The sequence below is a fragment of the Lycorma delicatula genome, chromosome 11 (assembly GCF_047948215.1).
Source record: "Lycorma delicatula isolate Av1 chromosome 11, ASM4794821v1, whole genome shotgun sequence".
Classification (NCBI taxonomy): Eukaryota; Metazoa; Arthropoda; class Insecta; order Hemiptera; family Fulgoridae; genus Lycorma; species Lycorma delicatula.
This window is the reverse complement of record NC_134465.1, coordinates 24,663,975-24,688,971: the sequence shown is the minus strand read 5'-3', so window position 1 is coordinate 24,688,971 and position 24,997 is coordinate 24,663,975. Positions and strand designations below refer to the sequence as shown.

At 29.6% G+C, this 24,997-nt stretch overlaps 2 protein-coding genes across 5 annotated transcripts in view; one reads left to right on the top strand and one right to left on the bottom strand.

The window, feature by feature from the left end:
• LOC142332487 (nose resistant to fluoxetine protein 6-like) overlaps positions 1–19,557 on the bottom strand; it is a 55,114-nt gene extending 35,557 nt beyond the window's left edge. Inside the window, 8 exon segments of the mRNA XM_075378937.1 lie at positions 175–346; positions 1,082–1,242; positions 3,119–3,217; positions 3,219–3,277; positions 9,568–9,644; positions 11,670–11,881; positions 13,788–13,957; positions 19,542–19,557. Coding sequence (XP_075235052.1) covers positions 175–346; positions 1,082–1,242; positions 3,119–3,217; positions 3,219–3,277; positions 9,568–9,644; positions 11,670–11,881; positions 13,788–13,957; positions 19,542–19,557 — 966 coding nt within the window.
• The window catches only part of LOC142332013 (uncharacterized), a 63,325-nt gene that overhangs the window by 1,468 nt on the left and 36,860 nt on the right, over positions 1–24,997 (top strand). For 2 of the 4 annotated variants that reach the window (XM_075378079.1, XM_075378076.1), the window contains exon 1: positions 15,043–15,375. The exons of the other annotated variants lie outside the window; for them this stretch is intronic. The gene's annotated coding sequence lies outside the window, so the exon portion shown is untranslated. Of the gene's footprint in view, positions 1–15,042; positions 15,376–24,997 lie in introns of those variants that run through there. 4 annotated transcript variants of the gene reach the window in all.

Genomic DNA, 24,997 nt, shown 5'->3' with positions numbered 1-24,997 from the left:
GATTACTTTATAATTTTAACAGAAAAATTGTTATCTTTCTTTTGGTTACATGAATAAAAAATGTTTGTTGTTAAAGCGATCAATATTTTTTCAGGAATTTTAAGCAGAAATAAAACTCTTTAAAAAATAATTAAACTAGAAACTATTGCAGAATTTGTACAAATTTAATAGTACCTGTTGATCAGCTGTTACGTAATTATGGACGAACAGTAAATTTTTCCACCAATTACTTAAACAAATATTTTTTTCTCTATAAATATAGTATTTCCATAAAGGTCCATCGCCAGTATATCTTGGAAAAATTGTTATAGCAGCTAATATTGATGCTATGTATGGAGGTAACACTCTGTTAAAAAAAAAATAAACCCACAAGTGAAAATAAAAACAATATATTTATAAGTGCGTTTTAAAAATTATAATAACAGTAATAAATATATATATATATATATTTTATTTTATTTTTATAAACAGAAGGGAAATACATTTCTGATCGTAATTTATTTGTTTCTTTTTCTAATATTGGTGCCGCTATTTGTTTCCTTCTGAGAACATTCTGAGATTCGAATTTTTCAGTCATATATGCTTATTGAATTTCGACCGGCAATTACTTTTGAGGTAATATCATACAACACCTTCATATTCTTGAAAACGCATAGTACGTGCGTTGTAACATGTTCCCGGGTTCCCATTACCCAATTGTAGGAACTCGGTGGCATCGTGTTCAATAGTCGGAAAATTCTTAACATTCATGTTAAATGTCGGTAGCGAAATTAAACTGCTTTCATGATAAACCCGTAGAACTCTAGGAAACCGTCGAAATACAGAAGATATATGTACCGAGTTGAATTTATATCATTGTAATAAGAAAACTTAATTTTATTTTATCCTTTCCGAGGCATTTACCAAATAACCTCCTATACTATTAAAAAAAAAAAAAATTATTTAATCAGTGGCACCAGAATTCAATAATACGTAATATATATGTTCTTTCATTTTCTTCTCCCAATATTTATTAAAAAAAAAATAATAATACTATTATAACATTTTATATTTTATAGATGAAAAAAATGTTTTTACTTACCTGATGAACCTATACAGGTAGAATTTTAATAATGAAAATCTTGTGCCATGTTTTTGGTGTTGAATAAAATAATACGATAACAACACACCATTGAGCATAATAAAGTTATCAACAGCCAAAATACCATTTAGTATTATAGCTCCATATAACCGTAAGTAAAACTGTAAAAGAGAAAAACGTGAAATGTTACAAATATCTTACGATACGAACTTAGTTATAACCTGTTTTTATAATTTTGTTTAGCATTACTACCAAATCCTAGTTCTCAATTAGAATTTAATTTATCTAATTTTATTTAGGTATATACTATCATATATGAAAAAAAAATTAAAATCGAAAATTTAGATCAAGGTTTTGCATCTTTTGCAGCGACTAATACATGTATCAAATAATTGGGAAATCAGTTATCGTTAATGGAAAATGTACTAATGCTTTTTATGAAGCAATCTGGGTCGAATTTTATCAATCAAAGTAAGATCACTGAGAAAAGTAGTAGCATAAACACCGATAAGTTATTATAATTTGAAAAAAATGGTCGTAAAATTTCCAACTCTGTGAAAGTCATCCGGAAAAAAATCCGTAAAAGGTAAAAGCAGTCAGTAAAGGTAAAAATATTAAACAATATTGGAGAAGTCCAACGTTTCCAGTGAAATTTTATGGAAACAGACAAATATATTGATAGTACGTGATTAAAGTCCTTTATTTTTATCTCCCCACCATGAGATTAGCATTAATATTGAGAATAAATATTTTATTATCACGAAAATTGGAATAAAAATATGTTTCTTTTGTCAAGCATCGAATTCTTACTGGAATTACTTTTGAGATCGAATTTATATGTATTAATGGGTATAATATCAAAAATTTGTATTGATGGAGAAAACTCTCATTAACTGTTAAAAAAATTACTGAAATTTTAAAACGAGATCTTTCATAAAAACTGAAGAAATAGTAACAAAAAAATCTGATGTGAACACCACATTACTTCCTACTACGCCTGTTAAATTATATATACACATCTTTTTACAACACAGGTGAATAATTGTTAATAAATCAATATATTTAATTAATAAAAAAAGGTGAAAAAAAAGGAAATGAAGTGCGAGTCGAACCACAACGGTTCGACTCACACATCATTTCCCATTGTACGATCCTAATATTTCATTAATTAAAATTTGATTTGGCTATAACTCTTCTTTCTTTTTCTTGTTTAGCCTCCGGTAACTACCGTTTAGATAATACTTTAGAGGATGAATGAGGATGATATGTACGAGTGTAAATGAAGTGTAGTCTTGTACATTCTCAGTTCGACCGTTCCTGAGATGTGTGGTTAATTAAAACCCAACCACCAAAGAACACCGGTATCCACGATCTAGTATTCAAATCCGTGTAAAAATAGCTGGCTTTACTAGGACTTGAACGCTGGAACTCTCGACTTCCAAATCAGATGATTTGGGAAGACGCGTTCACCACTAGACCAACCCGGTGGGTTTGGCTATAACTCTGGAACCACTGAAAGTAACTACCACTTATTATATATCGTTGAAAAGCTCTCGATTAGGGCTGATTACTGCAGTTAAGAAAAAACAAAATAATTTTTTTTTTTTGGATTTTTTTGGACAGTCAGCAGTCCTAAATCCAAAATTTCGGTATAGTACGACTAATCGTTTTTTAGTTATGCGAGATAAATACGTACGTACAGACGTCAGGTCGAAATGAGTAAAATTGGATTCAGGGATTGTCAAAATTGGTATTTCCGTTGAAATCTGAAAATGTAAATTTTTCACTAACACAATACTTTCTACAAGGAAGTAAAAATGTGTTTTATTTATACAAGTAAGAAACGCTACAAAGTATTTCAAACAATGTATTTAGAGTGATTGCTATAACTCCATCTGATGGGTTATTTCATTTTATAGGTTATTTAATAACCCACTTAAATTACTTAAATTTTTTAATAAAAATTCCAAAAATTTCAAATATTAAAATATTTTTACTCACCTGTGACATTTTAATAAAATTCAATGCTGGCCTCACTGAAGTAAATAAATAATGATGACTTAACATTATCCATAATCCGCTTAAAAATCGAATTCCATTAAGCACTGTCAATGGTTGTTCAGGATTTTTCGTTTTAAATGATTTTTTTACCGTTATTGAAAGCAGAAAATAATTTAATAATCATTCTTAATGAACCTGTTTAAAAATAATTCTATTATGAAATAATGTATTCAAAATCTTTGAACTGTAAAACATGGAAAATATATTTAAAATTGTCAACTAAAAAAAAATAAAAAAATTTTTTAATCTAAAACTTCCCTTCCATAAGCTACAAAAAGGCCCTTTTTTATTCTATATAAATGCACAGGGAATAGGAAATTATAAATTCTCTTCTGTAGCATACTATTGGAAATTCATCTTGAAGTAAAATGTTTTTATATAAAAAAAAAGAAACAATTATTTGTTCATGTTGCAGCTATCAAAAAATTCGTCTTGATTTCTATTCGATAGGTGTAATATGATCTATAAAATTCTTCTATATATAAATTACGGTGTTAAATTAATGACTTTGTATAACATTTAACTATAAAATACAGATTAACTGTATTTTAGGTAATTGACTAACTTAGATAATGTATATATTTGTTTTTTTTTTTTTTAACCGACTGCATAAAAAAAGAGGCGGATCTGAATTTGAACCAATTTATTTGTAACATCTCAAATAATAAAAAATACAATATTTTTAAAATACATCTGTTTAGGAAGATTTCTTAAACATTTTATAGATATACAATTTGAAAATATACATTATTCAATGTTTTTTTTTTTTATTTTCTCGTCATCATTGCTTATTATAATTGTTATAATATCATCATTAATAGCCTAATCTTAATGTAGTACACAAAGTATTTATTATTGTTCTTATTAAAAACAAATTATCAGGTAAACTGGATCTTTTTTCATGTTTGGCCTCCGGGAATCACCGTCAGTATTACTTCAGAGGATGATATGTATGAGTGTAAGTGAAGTGTAGTCTTGTACAGTCTCAGGTCGACCGTTCCTGAGATGTGTGGTTAATTGAAACCCGACCAGCAAAGAACACCGGTATCCACAATCTAGTATTCAAATCCGTATAAAAGTAACTAACTTTACTAGGATTTGAACGTTGGAACTCTCGACTTCGAAATAACTGATTTGCGAAGACGCTTTCACCACTAGACCAACCCGGTAGGTTAGGTAAACTTGATATAGTTTAGGCAAGGCATGGAAAATACCTAGTCACGGATCTCCAGGTGGTGCTGCTGGATTCGGTATTACCGGGCCTAGCGGGACCGCTCGGATGGTTGAGGCAACGGCATTGGAAAAGATCACAAACCCGGTGGGACTACCCTTTCGTGGGGACCACAGCTTGTGACGAGGCATTGGGAAGAACTAGTCCCGGCTATCCGGGTAGTGCTGCTGGGAACGGCATAGCTGGGCCCAGTGCGGCCACTCAGGTAGTTTATTGGCAGAGGTACCCCTCCCAACACGACTCTGAGTTTTGCTAACAGTGGGTTTTGCTTGGAAGAAAGGTTGAATGGAAAAAACAAAAAAAGTTAATCTGGTTCAAAAAATAAATATTTTTGCACTACAGAGTACCTTAAATAACGTTTTTCTAGCAATCACTTACGTCATTTTTTACTTTAATTTTTGTATTATTATAAAGAAGCAAGTTACTTTCACTTGCCTTACTTGTGAGTGATTTTTTTTTTTTTAACGGTTACATTTTTATAATGTCTTTCATATTTTAAATGTAAATTATTTTTTTTTGTGTATTGCTTTATTTACAATTAGATTACTAAACAATGAAACGATAAGTAAACTGTTCAGTGTAATTAATGGTTAGAAAGGGTAGTGATACCTCCCAAGGCAATATAAAGGCTTAAACACAGTATAGTAAAATAAAATAAAAATATAACAAAGTGCAAACAATTCAAAAATTAACTGTTCGGAACATAAAAAAAAATAAATGGTAATGTAGCTTAACATAGGTATTGAGAATAATAAAATTTTGGATAACAAAACAGAACAAGCAGTGAGTATAAAAAAATTCGGACAAGAATTAACGTGTTATAAAGATGAGAAAAAAAAGAAGATAAACATGAGAAAAAATAAAATAAATATTAGAAATATTAGTAAAATGAGAAAAAAGAAGACATAACAAATTAACTGGTCATATATTACAAAGTCAAAAACATGAAATTTAAACAATTCATAAACAACAAAAAATCTGTTACTTTATAATAAATAGATAAACCAACTATTTGTATTACTATGTATAATATTTATTTATTTATTTTGAAGTAAAAGGCGTCTTTTAAATTCATAATATTCATTGAGTTTATAATCTAATAATAAAGCATTGTTTAATATTTTCAAGGTCGAATGTTGTTTGACATTTGTTATGTCTATTAATATAACTGCAGGTGTTCAAAGTTATGACAGCGTAAACACAGAAGTCAATGCGCTCGGTGAGACGGGTAGGTTACCGCCGCGGGGAGGAACGAAGGACCGGCCACACTTACACACACGCAAGTATGTATTGTGTGCGTGCGTGCGTATGTTCAACAGCAGACTGAATGCACACCGGATCATGCGGAGAGAAATATAAATAAACATCTGACTGTTTCTCTTGTTTTATTTATTGTTTGTTTAATCTAATTTTTTTTGTTTAATTTATTTTTGTTAATTTTTATTTTTTTATTTTTTTTTGTTTAATTGCTAAAATATTTAATTTTTTTTTAGTTTTTCAATTACAATTTTTATTGTTTTATATTCCTTTTTTCGTTGAATATTCATATTGTTCCGGTATTCTCCTTTTTTGGCCCGATGTAAAAATTAAAACAGAATTTTGAATTTCTCCTGCTTAACTGCCTGCGTGAACCAATATCAGCTTCGATCCTTTGGATACAGGTGTTTTATAGCCTTTATTTGAGAGCCATCGGTCCAACCATAACTTTTCCCGTGTGTCGAGTATTAAACGAGTACGTTTAATACGTATATCTTGTTTTCCTACTAAAATTTTACTGTTATTTTCAGTTTTACGCCATCTAAAATTTTACGTCCTCAGAATTTTCCTTAGAGTTCGTGACTGTAATTCATCTGCAAATCTCGGTGTTCGGTTTTTACAATTAATAATAACTTTTTTAATGTCAACCGGGCTTTATGTTGTACATGCAAATTGTATATATTTCGTAACGCGCATTTTTGGAAGTTGATGTTAACTTTCATTTTCATTCTATTTCGAGTTTTTCCCAGCGTACTAAATTTTCATTTTCTCTCAGTTTATTTGATTCTGTTATCACTTTACGCACAATATGAACAGATACTCCACAAAGGTCTGCTACGCGAACTTAAATTTCTGCTCGCGTAGACATTCATTATTAATTGGATTTGATATTCATCATTATACATTTTCTTTCGCTTTTTAGAGGTATTCCTTTTTCTATTCTTCGATAACATCTTGGTTGAGTTATTACGAAGATTAAATATTTAAAAATTCCGTTATTGAAACAAAATTAGTTTTGAAAAAACCGTATATAAAAAATTAGTATTGAAAAATACTGATTATAAAGGCCGATAACAACGTACGGATCTACTGCACAAATGTATGAAGGCAACTGAATTCCCGCTTTTACTCAGTCCTGAACCCATCTCACTATCCCCATTTTCGTATTAGCATTGCCCACACCGCTTCACAAGCCTCTCCCAATTGAGTTTCTGCGCATCTGTGTATTTACGATACTTAACTTTGAACAGTTGTAATTAACATAACATAATTAATGTAGCTTCCTTAAATAATTAAAAAAAATATGAATAATCTATCATTAATTTAAAGTAAATCTATCTTCAACAAAAGAATACGGGTTGTTAAGATAAATGGTTTTATTATTATGAATGCCACTTGGCAAAGTGGCAGAGTAGTAGCGTCTCCGATTTTCATCCGGGACGTTCTTAATTCGAATCCTGGTCAGGCTTAGAAATTTTTCCCACGCTACAAAATTTATTTTTTATCGTTCAATAACAAATATTATAAATATACCCAGTAATTGGGCGTATCCCTTTAGTGGCGAAGACTAAGTATATTAATAGTTAACTCCTATCCCATATGTTCTTTTCCTGACTTTTTTACGTAACTCGAATCGAAAATTATTTAATTTTATTTACCATACTAGCAGACTCTGCAATGCTTCGGTATTGCTAGATTTGAGTATATATATATATATATATATATATATATATATATATATATAAAGATTAAATGAACACAAATGAAAGTCTGATAAAACATTAAAAAAATGAACACTACGGAACTTCACAAAATTGAACCTTTCCCTTTCATCCTTCCCTCTCCCCTTTACATTTCCTCTTTACCGTTCGCCCCCTTTCCCCTCGCGACAACACCATTCCGTTTTTAAATTTTCCCATTTCCCATTCCCCACCCATTTCATTTTCCCATTTCCCTTTAATTCCCTCATTTCTCTTCCATTAGTTTCTTTTCCCCCTTCATTTTTCACCCTCACCCTTTTATTTTTTTCCTTTCCCCTTTCCATTTCTTTTTCCCGTTTTTCCTTTTTCCCGTTTAACCCTGTTTTTCTTTTATCCATTTTCACCTTTTTCGATTTTTTCCTTTTCCGATTTTACCCTTTCTCCCTTTTTCCCCATAAATCGGTCCAGTAGTTTTTTTAGTCTACAGCGGACACACATATCGGAAACATTGAAATGGAATCGTAAAATATTTAGTATAGCGTGTGTTGGTTTTACGTCCAACAGATAACGCTGTAGTTTTTTAAAAAAAGCACGTTTTACCTGTCACAGGTTTGACATCTTAAGTATATAAATAGTAGGGATATGAAAACACGCGCATATTACAATCCAACGTTGTGTCAAACTTTTAAAGCAATCGGTGAAGAATTTTCGGAGATTTAAGATTTTGAACAAAAGAACATTTATATTTTTATTTATATGGATTTTGTACGAATAAGGTGGATCTGTAATTGTCTGTATTAAAGGTTTCAAATTGATTTAAATGTTAAATCCCATTAAATCTGGTATGTTTGTGCTTACATATTACAAGGTTTTTTCTACAAACTTTTAACTATAAAATATATATTGAATTATTTGGTCACAATAAAAATTTTACTGAAGTAAATGGTTTACCGTGTGAAAATGCACCATAGCTTACAAAACTATCATTAAAAAAATTTAATCAAATTTTGCAGTATATATTTAAATTAGAGAGACCTCACTTGTAAAGAAATCGTAACCTTATGTATCCATTAAACTGTACGATTTTGCGTGGTTGACGACGCTGTGTAACAGCTTGAACTCCTTTTTTTCAGTAAAACTCTGTTGTAAAACATTTCCCTTGAATTGGTATATTAAATGAAAAACTATGGTGGTCATGTCAAAGATGAGCTATCGGGATTTTTTTAAAAATCCTTACGTTTTAATGTTGAACTAGTTAAACTACAAAATCAAAACATATTTCATGAATGTGTATGTGTAAGAATCTACGTACGTATATTTTATACTGCTTTTGGGCTTATATCTCAGGATTAACTAAAGCAATTCTGTTCAAATTCCACTCAAATATTTCTATACATGGGGCATTGATCGTATTATATATTTTTTTTTAAATTTGTTAACGGGGTAAGAGAGACACCCACCGGGTTGGTCTATAGATGAACGCGATACACGGATTTGAATACTACATCGTTGATATCGATGTTCTTTGATGGTCGGGTTTCAATTAACCACACATCTCAGGAATGGTCGAACTGAGACTGTAGAAGACTACACTTCACTTACATTCATACATATCATCCTCATTCATCCTCTGAAATAATACCTGAAAGGTAATTCCCAAAGGTTAAACAGGAAAAAAGTAGGAGGTAAGAGATAATCATGATTAAACCAATTTCCGCTTTCCTCAGAGGCATTTTAGAGAACTTTATTAAAGCAAATTTGTTACCTAGGCAAATTTGTTTTGTTCGTATATAATCCCATAAAAGCTTTTTCAAGAAATCCACCCCCATTCTTAAAATTGAAATATAGATTCTTTATTCTTTTGTGTTATGTCCTTCCGGTTTAGATATTTTTTTCATTGTTTGAAAGTTCATATACTTCATATACAGGAAAAAAAAATCTAATTTTTTTTTTTTTTTTTAATTATAAACTCCAGATCTTAAGTGCAGAAAAGGTTTTTGAAAATTCTCTTTTTCTTATTTAACACTTTATTAAAGGTGGTGTTAGATTTAGAGAAAACTTTACTTAAGGAAATCTATTAACCTCAACTTTATATTTAATATTTTTATATATAGATTAATTATTTATGTAATAATAATAATATTATTATTATTTTATATTAATTAATTAAGAATTTTAATTTTAATTAGTATATTAGTTAATAATTACATATAATAATATAATGTAAAAATGCTTACTTTTGGAATTATCTCTCGTAAAATAATCGATAGCAGTTGAAATAGAGACTATAGCGGTCATGCTAGATAAAATTATCCTGAAATATTAAAGATAAAAAAAGCTTGAATTTAAATTATATAAATAATTAAAATATTTGCAATTTAAACTTAATCGTACGAATTAATTTAAAAAAAAATAATTAAAATAAATTAAATTTAAGAATCCTTTAAAAAATATTCAAAATATAAAGTACATATTTTCTACGAAAGTAACAGTTTCGTGTATTCCATATATTTTTGGAACATCATTATGTGCTTTATCAACCATAAAAAATTACTTAAGAAAAATTTATAAACTTCAGCCAATTTAATTGTAGAAGGATATTCCAAATCTGACCCATTTTTGTTTGATTTTGTTCAACACTGTTTATTTTATTGTGGAATTTTTTCTCTTAGTATGATGTCAATTTCTTCAACTTTGATTGACGAAAAATTAAATAATTTAACAAAAAATGTTTTTGTTAAGAACGAAGAAAAATACAAATAAAAATATTAGTAAAATTATACAGATGGTTGATTTATTTATATTTTGGAACTCTGTAGAAGCTTCTAATACGAGTATGAAATCAGTTTTTTTTTTTAATTTTGTGACTCAAGCAAATTTACCTTATTCCATTATTTATTGAAAAAATGTGCTATTAACATATCAGAAATCTAGACTACCAAAGTAACATAAAAATGGGCAAACAAATCGATCCTTGACTTTTGATCCTACGACGTCACATAACTGTCAGGCGAAGGTCAAGGTCACCAATCCCCCTTATCAATCCTCTCAACACTAGCCATCCCCAATTTCTCTCACAACTCACCCAAAACATTCCTTTCACACTTCACCTCAACATTTCCCCCTACCACTTCTCCACATCACTTCCTTTCAACATTCAACACTTACCCTCATCACTTACACTCACCACACCCTACACCAGTTACCCAATTACATTTGATTCTTTGAAAGAATGTTTTTGTCTTTCACCAGATTAAGAATATTATTATAGTTAGTGAAATCGATACTTCCCGTTTGACTTCTTCGAGTTCGATGGGATCAAAGAGTAATTACTAAAGGACGAAGTCTTTCCCGATAGACAAAATATTATTTTTCCGAGAGAAACTCTAAGCACACGTATCCGTCGTTAAATGAATGTAATTTCTCTTTACTTTCATACTTATACAAGTTAAGGTATTCCGTTGGAAGTCTTTATGCATCCGATCAGCTCCGACAGCGGGTCCCAGGTTTCCGATACCGTCAAAGTACTCGATCTTATTCCGGTTTTTACGATAACACACCTAACTCATTCAAGAGTTAATTTCACTGTCGAAGTTAGAAATACCTACTTTACTGAATTTATTTTATTCAGCAACACGACTCTCATAAATACCCCTCTGAAATCATCGGTGCCAAATATTAAAAAAAATTTCCACAAAACCAAATCCGTTAGAAATCTGTGGTGGACATTTTTTAACAGGGACATCGTTATCGCCGACTTCTCTGTCGGCTTCGTTTGATGTTATTTTTCTTCTTAATTTCACAACCGTATGGCATTTATAGTACCGTTTTAAGTAGAGGCCTATACCCCGTTTACTATCTGTACCGAGTTTACGAATTCTTCCACAGAACTTGCTCTATGCTTTCATGACCAGTAAGTTAAACCCCACATTAGTTAAACCCCTCCGAAGTCTTAGTTTTTTCACCGATACCGGTTTAGATGACTTTACTCGTTGTCAAGATCGATTACAACGTAATAATATACGACGTTGTAATATGCACGCGGCGTTTAGCAGATTAATTCCTCGATCACCTCTTTTCAGCCGCTCTTGAGGCTTTCTTCCTAGACTACAATACTAATATACGGAATGCGTAATTCTACCGGTAACAAATCGACAGTTTTATTTATTGCTGCTTATAGTACTTTTAGTACTTTCTAAATCACATGCAGCGTTGTTTGTGTGAACAATTAATAGACCGCTTTCTCTCTTTGAACCGGATCGGTTAGTGAGTTTACCTTACTTCGCAAAATTGTTTTCTTCTACACTACTTCCTGTATTATATATATACGCATACTTACGTTCCAAACCAATCCACCCATGTATAAGGATGATATTCGTTGCTGGCAGTACAACTGTATTCATTTATATGTACTGTGAAATTAAATTCTTTCACTAATGTTGTATAATGATACTTCAAATCATTTAGACTGCATGATGCCGGAACACAAAATCCAATATTGATTCTTGGTTTCCAAATTGGCACTCCACCAGATATAGACTCCAGTTGTTCCTGAAAAAAAAAAATAAAAATAAAATGGATAAATAATGCTTATGTTCATACCGTATTAAACAAAATGCTGACAACACAGTTGTAGGACTTTCCCGTCACGCGGCTTTTTTCTGATACACGGTTTACATACACAACTTAATTAAAAATATTTATCATTTTATTTAAATGCAATATTTTTTTTTTTTTTATGCAATTCAATGATTATAACTAAAACCGCGCGCGCATACCGTATTTCAATCGCGAGGATGTGGCAGTACTAGGGGTCACTTTTTCTTTTTCTTTCTTTCCTTTTAACTTCCAAGAACACCGTTGGGTACTGCTTCAGAGTATGAGATGAATAATTTGTAGCGTGTGTGAAAATGCCATGCCTGACCGGAATTCGAACCCGGGACCTCCAAATGAAAATACAAAAGACTGGGAGTCAAAAAACACATTGACACAAATTCACATTGACTCGTCGCTTGTGAGTGGCCAATTTTCCCCTTGACCTCTAAGTTCTATGGTGGCCTGAGTTCTGCCCCCCCCCCCATCCTCATACAAGAGCTGGGCAGTGGAATTCGTTTGACTGGACCTCCCCGCAGACCCACAGCTCATCAGTTACCAGGTGGAATCGAAACAAATATCGGCTTAAATTTACATAGTTGGAAAGGACTTGGCCCCCCGTGGCCCTTAAAAACGAAGGAGAGGCATACACTCCCCCCAGATCCTGTATAAATTTATACAAGGACCTTCCTTTAGTCGTAGCATCCCATTCTGCTGCTATGCTTCCATCGCGAGGCTGTAAATCCTCCTCCGAAGGCGAAAGATGGGCAACTGTTCAAAATTTAGAACCAGTGCATTGAGGTCACCGTTCCGCTCCGGTACAGGCCCGGCTCAAAACCGCATCCCAATTACCTCGGCCTTCCTGCCACTTCGCAATTTCCTGGCCGCTCGAACTTTCATCACTAAATCGATTGGGAGAGTCTTTCCCAATATAGTGATAGTCTCGTAGGAGATTGTTTTAAAAACACCAGTGCGGACAATTAAGGCTCTGGGCTGGGCATTTCTTAAATTTTGAATAAGTGCTCGATTTCTTTCCAACCTTTGCGCCCAAACGGATGCCGCGTAAGAGGTCATACTTTCGAAGACACCTCGGTACACCATGTACAAATGACGGTCCGACAGTCCGTAATTCTTTAGAGCAATACTCCTAAGCTTGTGCATCACAGAGATGGTGTCCGCTGCTACTTGCCTAATGTGGTTGCTAAACAGCAACTTCTCATCAAAAAAACACGTAGGTACTTATAAACTCGAACTCGGCTGATTACACAGCCTTAATACTTAATACTGGGCTTACGACTGTACGATAATTTGTATGCACCTTGAGAAGCATAAACTTCGTCTTGGGCACAGAAATCTTTAAATTTTGAACGTCCATCCAGCCCACTTGGTTATTTCAAATATTAATTTATGTTGTACAATATTTTATTCGTAGAAGTTGAATAATAGAGTATATAGAGGAATATTAAAAACAATATATGCGGCACATGACGCTCTAACAAAAGAAGTTATATTCACAACACAAAACAATGATCATACACTCGAAGAGCAGATACACCTAACAACAATTCATTGAAAAGAATACCACTGGGAGTGAATTGTTGCTTGACTAGAATAAAATGGGGTTAGACTTGCAAACGTAAAGTACTCTCCACTTCGAAATCTTGTTTTCCATTCGTAGTTATAAGAAAATATGAATAGTTTTGAAATATTTTAGTGATTCTTTGTCATATTACAAAGTAGAAGAATTAAAATAAAATTGTGTTTTTTTTTGTTTTTTTTAATTGATTACATTTATAAGAAAAACAGATTGAAAAATTAATTTATATTTATAAATAGATTATTATTGGAAAAAAAACATTTTTACCCAATCAACTGGTTTTTTTGGCATTCTAATTATGTTTCCAAATTGTATTACACAATGCTGAACTGGATATGGAGCTTGTTTAGAAGTTTGAATACATTCTTCGTAATTTCCAAGGTCATTGAAATGACCGGTCAATAAACCAGATGGTACTTTACCTGATGAATCTATCACTAAAAAAAAAAAAAATTAAAATAAATTTAATTAAGAAATTTTTGTTCAGTAATAAAATAATTAATTTTTTTTATACTTAAAATTCTGTTTATCAATTTCTTATTTTAAGTTTACGTCTTACAGCAGTAAATATTTGCAAAAATTTTAATTTTTAGCAATTGAAAATACTTTTTTTTCACTGCATTATATATACAACGTTAATAACAATGAAAAATATTAAATATGTCATTATAAAGACTTCTATTCTAATTTTCCGTACAATAAAATATTTGATAGTACAATATCATAAAATATGACATCAAATTATAAAATTAAGAATGAAAAAAAATGTGTACTAGATAAATCATTAGATCAACTGTTTAATATTTTACTTAAATATATTTTACATACATTTATTTGACATAAAAATAAAACTTAAATATATAATATTTATTTAATTAAAAATTGCATTTCGATTGTCTTAATAAATAATTCGATTGTCATTTAATAAATATATCGTTTATCCAGAAATCAATACTATACTAAAAATGAGAGGAAAAAATTTTTATCTATAGCATAAATTAAATTTCTGTTGTCTATAGCGAAACATTGAAATAAATTTAGTAAAAGTTAATGTATTTAAATAACAGGATTCAATATTTTAAAGAGATTTTAGTTTTTAAAATGGTTTAAAATATTCAAAAAGAGATTAAAATATCACGGTTGTATTTGTTCTTTTTATGTTACTATCAAAAGTACTCGTTTTATACTGTTTTGAAACTATTGTTTATTAGTTAATTTAATATTATTTTTTAAACTTGTTTTGTATCGTATTTTTAAGTGGAAATTCTTTTTAGACGCGCGCGTCTTTTTGATGGGAATTTAAAATGTCTGTTCCATCAAATTCTGATGTGAAATGCTTATACGTGTACGCTGGAACGAGCCGAGTTAAGACGAGCACGGTAGACAGTCCTCTAAAGTGAATAAGCCAGACTATGTGGTAATTTGCTCATTCGGGTAATTCCGTGGGAAGCGGGTTTAGCCGAGCGAGGGAGAGACAGCCAGCTGGGTAGTTAGTAAGTACGATACGTAGACGTTGTTATGATTCGCTCATTCGGCCAACCTCGGTGAAGTCGAGTGTGTCCGAGCGAGAGAAACACAGCCAGTCAGGCGTGGCTTCTTCTGTGCTTGGATGTGTTTCATTATACCTTATTTACATTTATAATTGTTGTTTGATGTATATTAAATAATTAGTTTAACTACTACACTTATCTATCAGTGTACACGTTTAGTCATCATCGTTCTAATACTGAAAAATATTATTGACGAATAATTCAATCGTTATATATGTAACTAAATTTATGTATTACTCATATATGTGAAGTGTGATAGTTTATAATTCATTCTTTTCAAAGCATTCTTTTCGTTACGCGCAAAGGTAATTTTCTTCATTCTCTACTTAACGTATATTTATATATAATATAAGGTAAAATATGGAAATATAATTGACGGAATTTTATTTTAATATTTAGATATATTTTTTAAAATAATGATTTACAAAATCAATCATTGGAAAACTATAAAGTAATTTACACATAAGTGCACACATGGTAGATCTAATGAATACGAATGAAAATAATATATATATATACATAGTTTATTAATATCAATTTATACCTTATTCCTGATACGTCTAAGTAACGCCGCCATTCATTATTTTTAGATAATTAGATAATTATTTTATATTTTATTATTTTATAATTATTTTATTTTTTATTACTTAATTAGACAATTAAGTAATAAATATATTACTTCCAAACGATTACAATCGATATAGTTTTCATTTCGACCATGTAGTCCTAAACACACATTTTTGTTAATATAGTTAACTTTTTATTCATTTTCATATGTAACTACGTATAATAATTACTTTAAAAATCTAAATAATGTTTTGTTGTTTTCTACATAGTCTTCCATATAGAATATATAACAATGTCTTAAAAAAATTTGAAAACTAAAAAAACAGTTAAATTTAAATTGAAGATAAACAAAAAATGTAACTTAATATCGATATAAAAATATTTGTTACTCGAAATATTAACCCATTACAGGACATACATTTGTTGGTAGTATGATGTTCCATCCATTTTATATCTGTGAAAGAACTTTTACCAACTTTCAGTGCACTTTTATTGATTGAATAAGCTCTACAATATTATGTTACATTCCATTAAATTTGGTGCAAAGAAAACATAACTTTGATTTAAATTTCAATGTAGAACCTGTTTAAAAAATGGTTAGAAACAAATTACTCTTTACTGCGGAGTATATTCTTTTATTAACAAGAATTAAGATTTAGTTAAATAATGTATCCGTTAAAAAAACACTAACGAAAAAAATATAAATTAATTTCTATTATTTTTTTTTTTTAATGTATTTCTCTAAGAACTTGTTTACATAAAAGTTTACGGCTTCGCCGATCTAGTTATACAATTCATTTTTGAAAAATATTTTCGGCTAAACCGTACATTATTTTCAGTTCAATAATTTTAAATTATTTGGGGGAAAATGTATCAGAGTGCTTTTTTATAGATTAAAATATTTACTACAATTGAATTTAAATAATATAAAATCTATTTGTAAAACTTTATAGCTTTCATATCAAGGAAAAGATATGACTCTATTTTAGTGACTTTGTTTAACGAAATCGGTTTTGAGCATTCAAATTTGAAATTGCAGAAAAAACTTTTAATTACTGTAAAACAATTTTGTTTTAAATAATCTTATAATGGTGGTAATAAATTTAAAAAAAACTTATAAAAATTGTTTGAAAAATATAAAGATATAGGCGTAGTTCTAAATAAATAAAGTTGTAATTTTCTTGGAAGCGGTGAAAGTTTTGATCAAAAAATTAAGATTGTTTCATTTTAAAATCCCCATTTAACTAGCGAGGTGGATTTAAATTTAAAAAAATATTTTTTTATTAAAAAAGCTACATTTTTTGTTATCATAGATCACTCGAGTGGGACGGGAAAAAAATTTTGAATTGGTTTTAAGGCTTATTCATACAGAAAATATAGATTCAAAAATAACCTATAAGTAATTTCATTTGCCTCTTTTTTCTTTTTTCTGTTTAGGCTCCGAGAATTACCTTTCAGATAATAATTCAGAGGATAAATGAGGATGATATGTATGAGTGTAAATGCGTTAACCACTGGAAACCGGTGTGCTAATTGCATTTACACACACACACACACACACACACACACACACACACACACACACACACACAAAACCAAAATATGGCAGCAAGCTGGAAAAACTGATTGAAATAATAGTTATAATATACTTTCTCATCATAGCTTAAGTTGCAACATATATTGCTGTAGCCGGGAATGTAAAAGCGCGCTATTTAGATATCTACTATTTTTTTAGTTTACACAAAAACAAAATACCAAACCAATCATAATATTATTTTTCAAAAATATTTAATCTATGCATTATATAAACTTTTAATGTACATAGACTTAATTATGACAATGTTTACGTTATATAGTTCATTGTTTTACATAAACTTTTCCATAAAAAACAAAATAAAATTAAAAAAATTTGAATCCATAACCTGATATTTTAACGAAATAAATATAACTGCAGGTAAAATGTCTAATAACAGTATTTAAAAAAGTGTAGCCATTTATAAATATAAGCAAGTATTTAAATGAAGTATTGCATGAATTTACCTCTATAATCGATGAAAATTATGAGTTAATATTGACAAAATATATATTTTTTGAGGGGAGGAGTAAATTTTAAGAAATATTTTTCTAAAAATATTTTCGTATAGATTAAGCTTAAGAAAAAAAATCTGCGTAGGTGAAGTTTTCTCTAAATCTAATATCCCGTTTAATAAGGCTAAAAGAAAAAAAAATTTTTTCTTTGTTTCAGAAAAATTTCTTATTTTAGGTCCGCCCTTTTATCCGGGATTCTAATCCCGGTCGGCAAGGCATTTTTCTCACGCTACAAAATTCATTTACCATATCCCACGGAAAAGCCTCAAACCTATGTGTATAGATCATCAAGCAACAAAAAAAATTTCAAAATCTTTCTACATTTTAGGCTCGGATATTATAATTAAAAAAACAAAAAAAAAATGTTTTAGATATTTTTTTATAGCTTTATAAATGATGAATAAACTTTAAAAAAAATTGAAAAATACTTAAAGAAGAATTTTAAAAATACCGAAAGGATATCTAGTAAAAGAACAAAAATGTTGGATTTTAAGAGGGCGTGATTTTTTGAAAAAGGTTTCTCTAAAATGACAAAAAAATTTTTTTTTTCGCTATATATAATATCTCTCTCTCTCAGTCTCTGTCTCGCTCCCTCTCTCTCACTCTCTCTCTCTCTCTCTCTCTATATATATATATATATATATATATATATATATATAAATGAATGTTTGTTTGTCCCGTATGCGTTCCTATAATATTCATCCGAGTGCGAGGAAACATTGGCGAGTTGTTATGCGAACGCCTGCGAAGGTTTCTGAATTAGTTTGGACTCGCCAGGTGGCGCTGGGATCTAACACATCGGATTGGTCTAGTGGTGAACGCGTCTTCCCAAATCAGCTGATTCGGAAGTCGAGAGTTCCAGCGTTCAAGTCCTAGTAAAGTCAGTTATTTTTACACGGATTTGAATACTAGATCGTGGATACCGGTGTTCTTTGGTGGTTGGGTTTCAATTAACCACACATCTCAGGAATAGTTGTTGTACAGTCTCATACCTGAGACTGTACAACACTACACTTCATTTACACTCATACATATCATCCTCATTCATCCTCTGAAATATTATCTGAAAGATAATTACCAGAGGCTAAACAGGAAAAAGAAAGAAAAGGTTGCGCTGGGGTCGAAATATTTAAAAAAATTGTATTTATGGTCCTATTTCGTTCATATTCAGTATATGTATTATTTACGTAAAAAGAAATACTTTTGCAAAAAAAAATGGGCCCGCTAGGTGTCGCTGGGTTCAAGGTATTTCGAAAAATTGTATTTATGGTCTGATTTGGCTCATATTCAGAATATGTGTTGTTACTTACATGGAAAGAAATAACTTTGTCATAAAATGGACCCGCTAGATGGGGCTGGGATTGAAATATTTTTTTGAAAATTTGCTATTACGGTCCGATTTAGCTCATATTCATAATATATATTACTTGTGCGAAAAGAAATATTTTTGCTAAAACTATACCCGCTAGGTGGCGTCGGTGTCGAGATATTTACGAAAAAACACAAACAAGTATACAAACAGACTTTCTTCTTTATACATATATATATACATATATATATACATATATATATACATATATATATATACATATATATATATATATATATATATATATATATATATATGTATATAGAATATAGAAAATTACGCGTACGCACAAGATACATATTAAAAAATTTAAATTTTTTTAAATTCGTCTGGAAGATCTCGCAGGCAAAAGTACTTTCCTGAAGTGGTCAGAAAAAGGAATGCAAAAAAAAGAATTAGTGGATAAAGTGTAAAAAATTAAAAGAAATAAAAAAGTGTTTAACAAACCTGTATAAGGTTGCATAGTTATGATAAAAAGATTTTATTAAGAGTTTGTTTGTTGTGCACACCCCCGCTAAGGATTAGCGGGGGTGTGCACAACAAATTAGTTTCGAGCCGCTAGGTGGCGCTAGAATCTAGATATTTTGAAAAATTGTATTTATGGTCCGATCTGGCTCACATTTGTCAAAACGACAAAATATTGGTCGACACACAATTAATCATATTCGCGGGCGAAGCCGCGACGGAGATGATAGTATATATATATATTTTTTTTTTTTTAATTGTAGATGAACAAGTTGGACCCTACAAAGATATGAAAAAAAAAAACAATACTCCATTTCTGACATCATAACCATAGCAATAATACAACTATTCTTCTTAGCTTAGCCGGAACGTTAAAAAATAAATTAAAATTTCATTTAAAAGAAAAAAACATCAGTTTCCTATCCCGTTCGCAGATTACTTTTTCGATTGTCATAAATTGAATATGTACCACAATAATTCCAAGAATATATAAATTATAAATAATAGGTAAATACCCTTTAGAAAGCATGGAGATTATCCTCTTATATATAATTAATCTCTAGAAAGCAAGGTAACGTATGAAGTACAATAATTGACCGATCTACATTTAAATGTTGATCAGGAGTATACTGTTTACTCTGTGTAAGACTATGTTGATCTCTAGAAAGATTAACGTGAGTAAACCTACGAGATCTGTAAATAAAGTAATGAGACTGGTTCAGAAAAACTTTTAATTTACAATCCAATTATACATGGACTCTATCACCTTCGAAATAGTTCCCTTGGGAAGCCACGTAACGCTTCAAACGGTTTTCCCACTCTTCATAACAGTGTTGGAAATCAGAAACCGAAATATCTGAGTCGTACTCAGATATCCAAGATTCATCATCGACACTTTTTAGAAAATCAGGATCAGTTTCAATTCGCCCTAAAAGATCGCGGCACTTTTCCACCCTGTTCAACAATGAAGTTTTTTGGGACCAATTATGCACAAATTTTTTCGCGTCTAATTCGTTTGTCAAAATTTGATGGTCTATGGTACGGTTTAAATTCAATTTTTCTGCAAATATATAGTTAATCGTCGGTTGTACCGTATAAAGTCTCTGATTCGCTTAGCATTGTCGTCATTTTTTGACGTTAATGGTCTTCCAAAGCGTGCATCGCCCGCAACTGATTCCTGGCCATCTAAAAATGCTTTAAACCACCTAAAAACTTGGGAAGGGTCATCTCCATACGCCCTTTCCAATTTTGAAAAGTTTCAGTAGCATTCGCACCGAGTTTAACACAAAATTTGATCGCATAACTTTGCTCGTAATTAGTATCACTCATTTTTGCAATGCATAAAAAAACTCGTTTCACGAAAGGTTTATTTACGTCTCACGTGGCAGCAATAGACTAAAAATATTAATACCTAATATAAATCTCAGCTGTTTGTATAATCATATATTTACTAGTAGCTGGACAGTGTTGTAACTTTGGCTGCAAAAAAAAACTAGTCTCATTGCTTTATTTACAAATCTCGTATATTTATTTGTAATTATCCTCTCCCAATGTATACATTAAAAATAGGTACAAATATATATATATATACATTTATGTATTTATTTATATTAAATATACTTACTCTGAAATGCCCATCGTTTAAAATTTTGTAGTTCTTTACTGTACTGTAGACTATGGATATAACATTCGGTGTTATTTACGTGAATTGGTGCGTAAATATTAAGGATAATATTTGGTATTCCAGAAAACATTTTATTTTTAAAACTTAAAAGTTTATCTGGTATTTCATCTAATATATCTTCTATTGAATCGTGCTCATAAGAGTTAACTGTAAATTAAAAAAGATACGCGTTTAAATATTTACTAATAATAGTAAAACATTTCAAAGCAATATGAAGTCAATTGTTTAAATACGGTTAACGAATAACTATTCACTTTTATTTTATAATAATTAATATAAATTCCCTCTCACAGAATAGAAAGAGTGCATTGCCTGACGATCAGCTATACGGTTCTTCTACTATACTATTGTAGTAGCTGGAGAGCGTGTCTACGGCACGCCTCCCCAGCTGTGCACTCCGAGCGGATTGCCCTGGCGGGCGGGTCTCGGAATGCTATTATTGTCCAAAATTGATTACCTCTTTTATAAAAATATATTTTTTGTTTTTAATAATGAAAATTGATCAAGGAAAAGCGAAAAAATATCAGCAAATCTTCCCAATTAAATTTGGTTTGGATCGGTTTAGGCATCTTTTAAAGATTGCACGTTCCAACATTTTCATCAACATTCATAACATACATAAAAAAAATCACTCAATACGTGAACTGGAAGCTTAAATATAAATTAAATTAATTTTTTTATTTAATTCCTCAAACGTGGTCCGCTGATATATTAAATAAATACATTAACAATAAATATAATCTATCTTACCAGCACGTTCATACGTTCTCTAGATCTTTCGGCTTACTTGGAAGCCATCATCAGCAGTTAAAATTAACGGATTAAAAATGTTTAAATTTTGACTTTAATGCGTTAATTTTCACTCCTGATGATGGCTTCCAAGTAAGCCGAAATATCTAGAGAACGTATGAACCTGCTGGTAAGGTGGATTATATTAACTGATAATTTATTATTTATATATTATATTCATTCTACGAAACAAATTATCGTAATACGAAAACTAACCTTCCTTGATACAATAACAAAAGAGAAATTGGCTTCAAAATCAATAAATCGCTAAGGAGGATATATAGGATTCAAAATTCTTCTAATTTTGACCTTTATTGTTTAATATTTGATTTCACCCAAGTGTTTTGTCTATATGTTTGTTTGTATGTTTTAACTATGAGGCAAAAAAAAATCATACATACAATTCTAAATGTATAATCGATTACATTATTAGTATCTATTTATTTGTATCGAAAATAGTTGTGTTTTATGGTCTACTACGATATTGAATGAATGAATTACGGTAGTAAAATTTATTAATTTATTTGATAATTATTACAAGACTGACTAGCAATAGTGCATTAGAAAAATTCATTTAATAAGGGTAACAAAAAAAGTGAGATTTATAAAGAGTAAATGAAGATAAAAAAAATTTATAAATGTAAGAAAAAAAGTGAAAAATTTTTATTTTTACAAATAAAAAAGAGGAAGTAAAAATCTGAGTCTTAACGTAGATAATATGAAAAAAAAACAATCGTAAATAAAAATATCTGACGTGGACACATGACTTTCTTGTACGCCTACTAAATTACATATACTCATTTTTATCTGCAATTCATTTAAATTTATTTCATTTGAGAGTGAGATACAGTCGTACAATTCTTTAATAAAGTGGACTGTTACACAATTGCTAAAATATTAGTTTTTATTAACATTAAATGTTCATATAATTATTAATTCAACAACCACCGGAAATATTAGAATAGAGTAAAAGTCTCTTTATTACTGTTTAAATAAATGTGTCTTATATCTATCTAATGGTATGTTTATGAAATTATGTCGTAACGATCAACAAAATGAAAACAAAACCGAATAATCAGATGTTTCAACAAATCTGAAGTAGATACCACATGACTTACTTGTACGCCTATTAAATTACATATACACATTTTTTTTAATGAAAATACATAAAATTTTATTTATATAATTTCTGAAATTTTTTTATTGTTATTATTGAATAATTATATAATTTAAAAGTTTTTTTACAATCAGAGGTTAATAATTATTAATAAATCAGTATATTGAAATTAAAAAAAAAATTAAAAAAAAGAAAGACAATGAAGTCTGATTCCTTCCGATGTGTCTTCCCCTTATACGATCCAAATATTTCATTAATTAAAATTTCATTTGGCATAACTATTGATCCGATGAAAATAAGTACCACTTATGATATATCGTTGAAAATTTCTCAATGTGGGCCTATTACTACAGTTAAGAAAAAGTCCAAAATCCATACGTTTTGAATTTTGAACTTTTTTGGGATATTTTTGTTCAAGTCGATTGCAATCAAAAGGGGAGGTGCACTAACTAAAAGGGGAGACGTCACGCCAAAACTAGTCAAAATGGATTCAGGGATGGTCAAAATGGATATTTTCGTTGAAATATGAAAATTGAAATTTTTCACGATCACAATACTTCCTTTACTTCGTACAAGGAAGTAAGAAATTATTTAAATAAATTTCCTGAATAGTAAAATAATGAAATAAATATGATACTTTTAATTTATGTATATATGTGTTTTTTGACGTATCTGGTAAAACAGAAACCATTTTTTTTTTCATAGATTTACTTGTAAATTAGAGATGTACATATTTTTTGCTTGCTTTATTATTTGTAAATATATAAGTTAAAATACTTAAAATAAAGCTTAACTTAATTAGTTATAATATTAAAAAAAATATATAATAAAAATCAACTTTACCAACATTTTATATTGTGTCTCTATTACTTTCGGTCATTCGACCATCCTCAGGAGAGGATTTTTTTCGGAATTTAAAAGTTAAAATTAAAAACTTAAATGAATTATTAAAATCATAACAACTAACTGGTCGTCATTGCATAAAAATAATGCATAAGTTACGTAAGAGTGTCTTAATTGTTATGAATTTAATTTAATTTTTTTCAAATTCATAAAAAATCTTTGAAATCAATATTAAGCAACAAATATCCTTTCTTGATCAGTTTTAATATTTAATATCACTACTCTTCAGGGTTCATCCATAGTTGAATTTATTTTTTTAAAAAATATATATATATATTTTTTTTTCAGCTTGGCAATCAGCATGAAAAATTATCATTTTCCATGCACCCAAAAAAATATAAATGGGGAATTACGTCTAGATTATATATTATAATGCATTTAGATAAATACAAAGTTCTACAACTGTTCTAAAAATAAATAAAAAAATTTTTAAGTAGGATTTAAACATGAAAAATGGTATATTAGTTAATATAAGCTTTACTAGAAAGAATAAATTTGAATGTAACAGTAAACTCTATTTAATGTTACTTAGTGCAACAAATATTTAGAAATAAATTAAAACCACGTAACTGATCATTTAAAATTATTCTTTATAATGTTTTTTTTTTTTTTTTTTTTTTTTTTGTATTTTTCCCTATTAAAATGGCATCAACTCCTGAAAAGGGTAAACACGATTACATATTACATTATGAAATGAAGTAAAGATTTTCATTATAACAGAATGTATATCACACCTAGAAATGTAAAAGGCGTAAAATTTATTATTAGTTTTTAAAATAATATTTTTTTTATTAATAAGACATTTACCTGTAGGAATCCATAAATTAATTAAAATAAATGATAATAATAACATTTTATTGTATTTCATCATACTTAAGTCCATTTATTATAATAAACGGTATTTCGGTACACTTATATAAAAGTAAAACGATTGAACTTTAAATA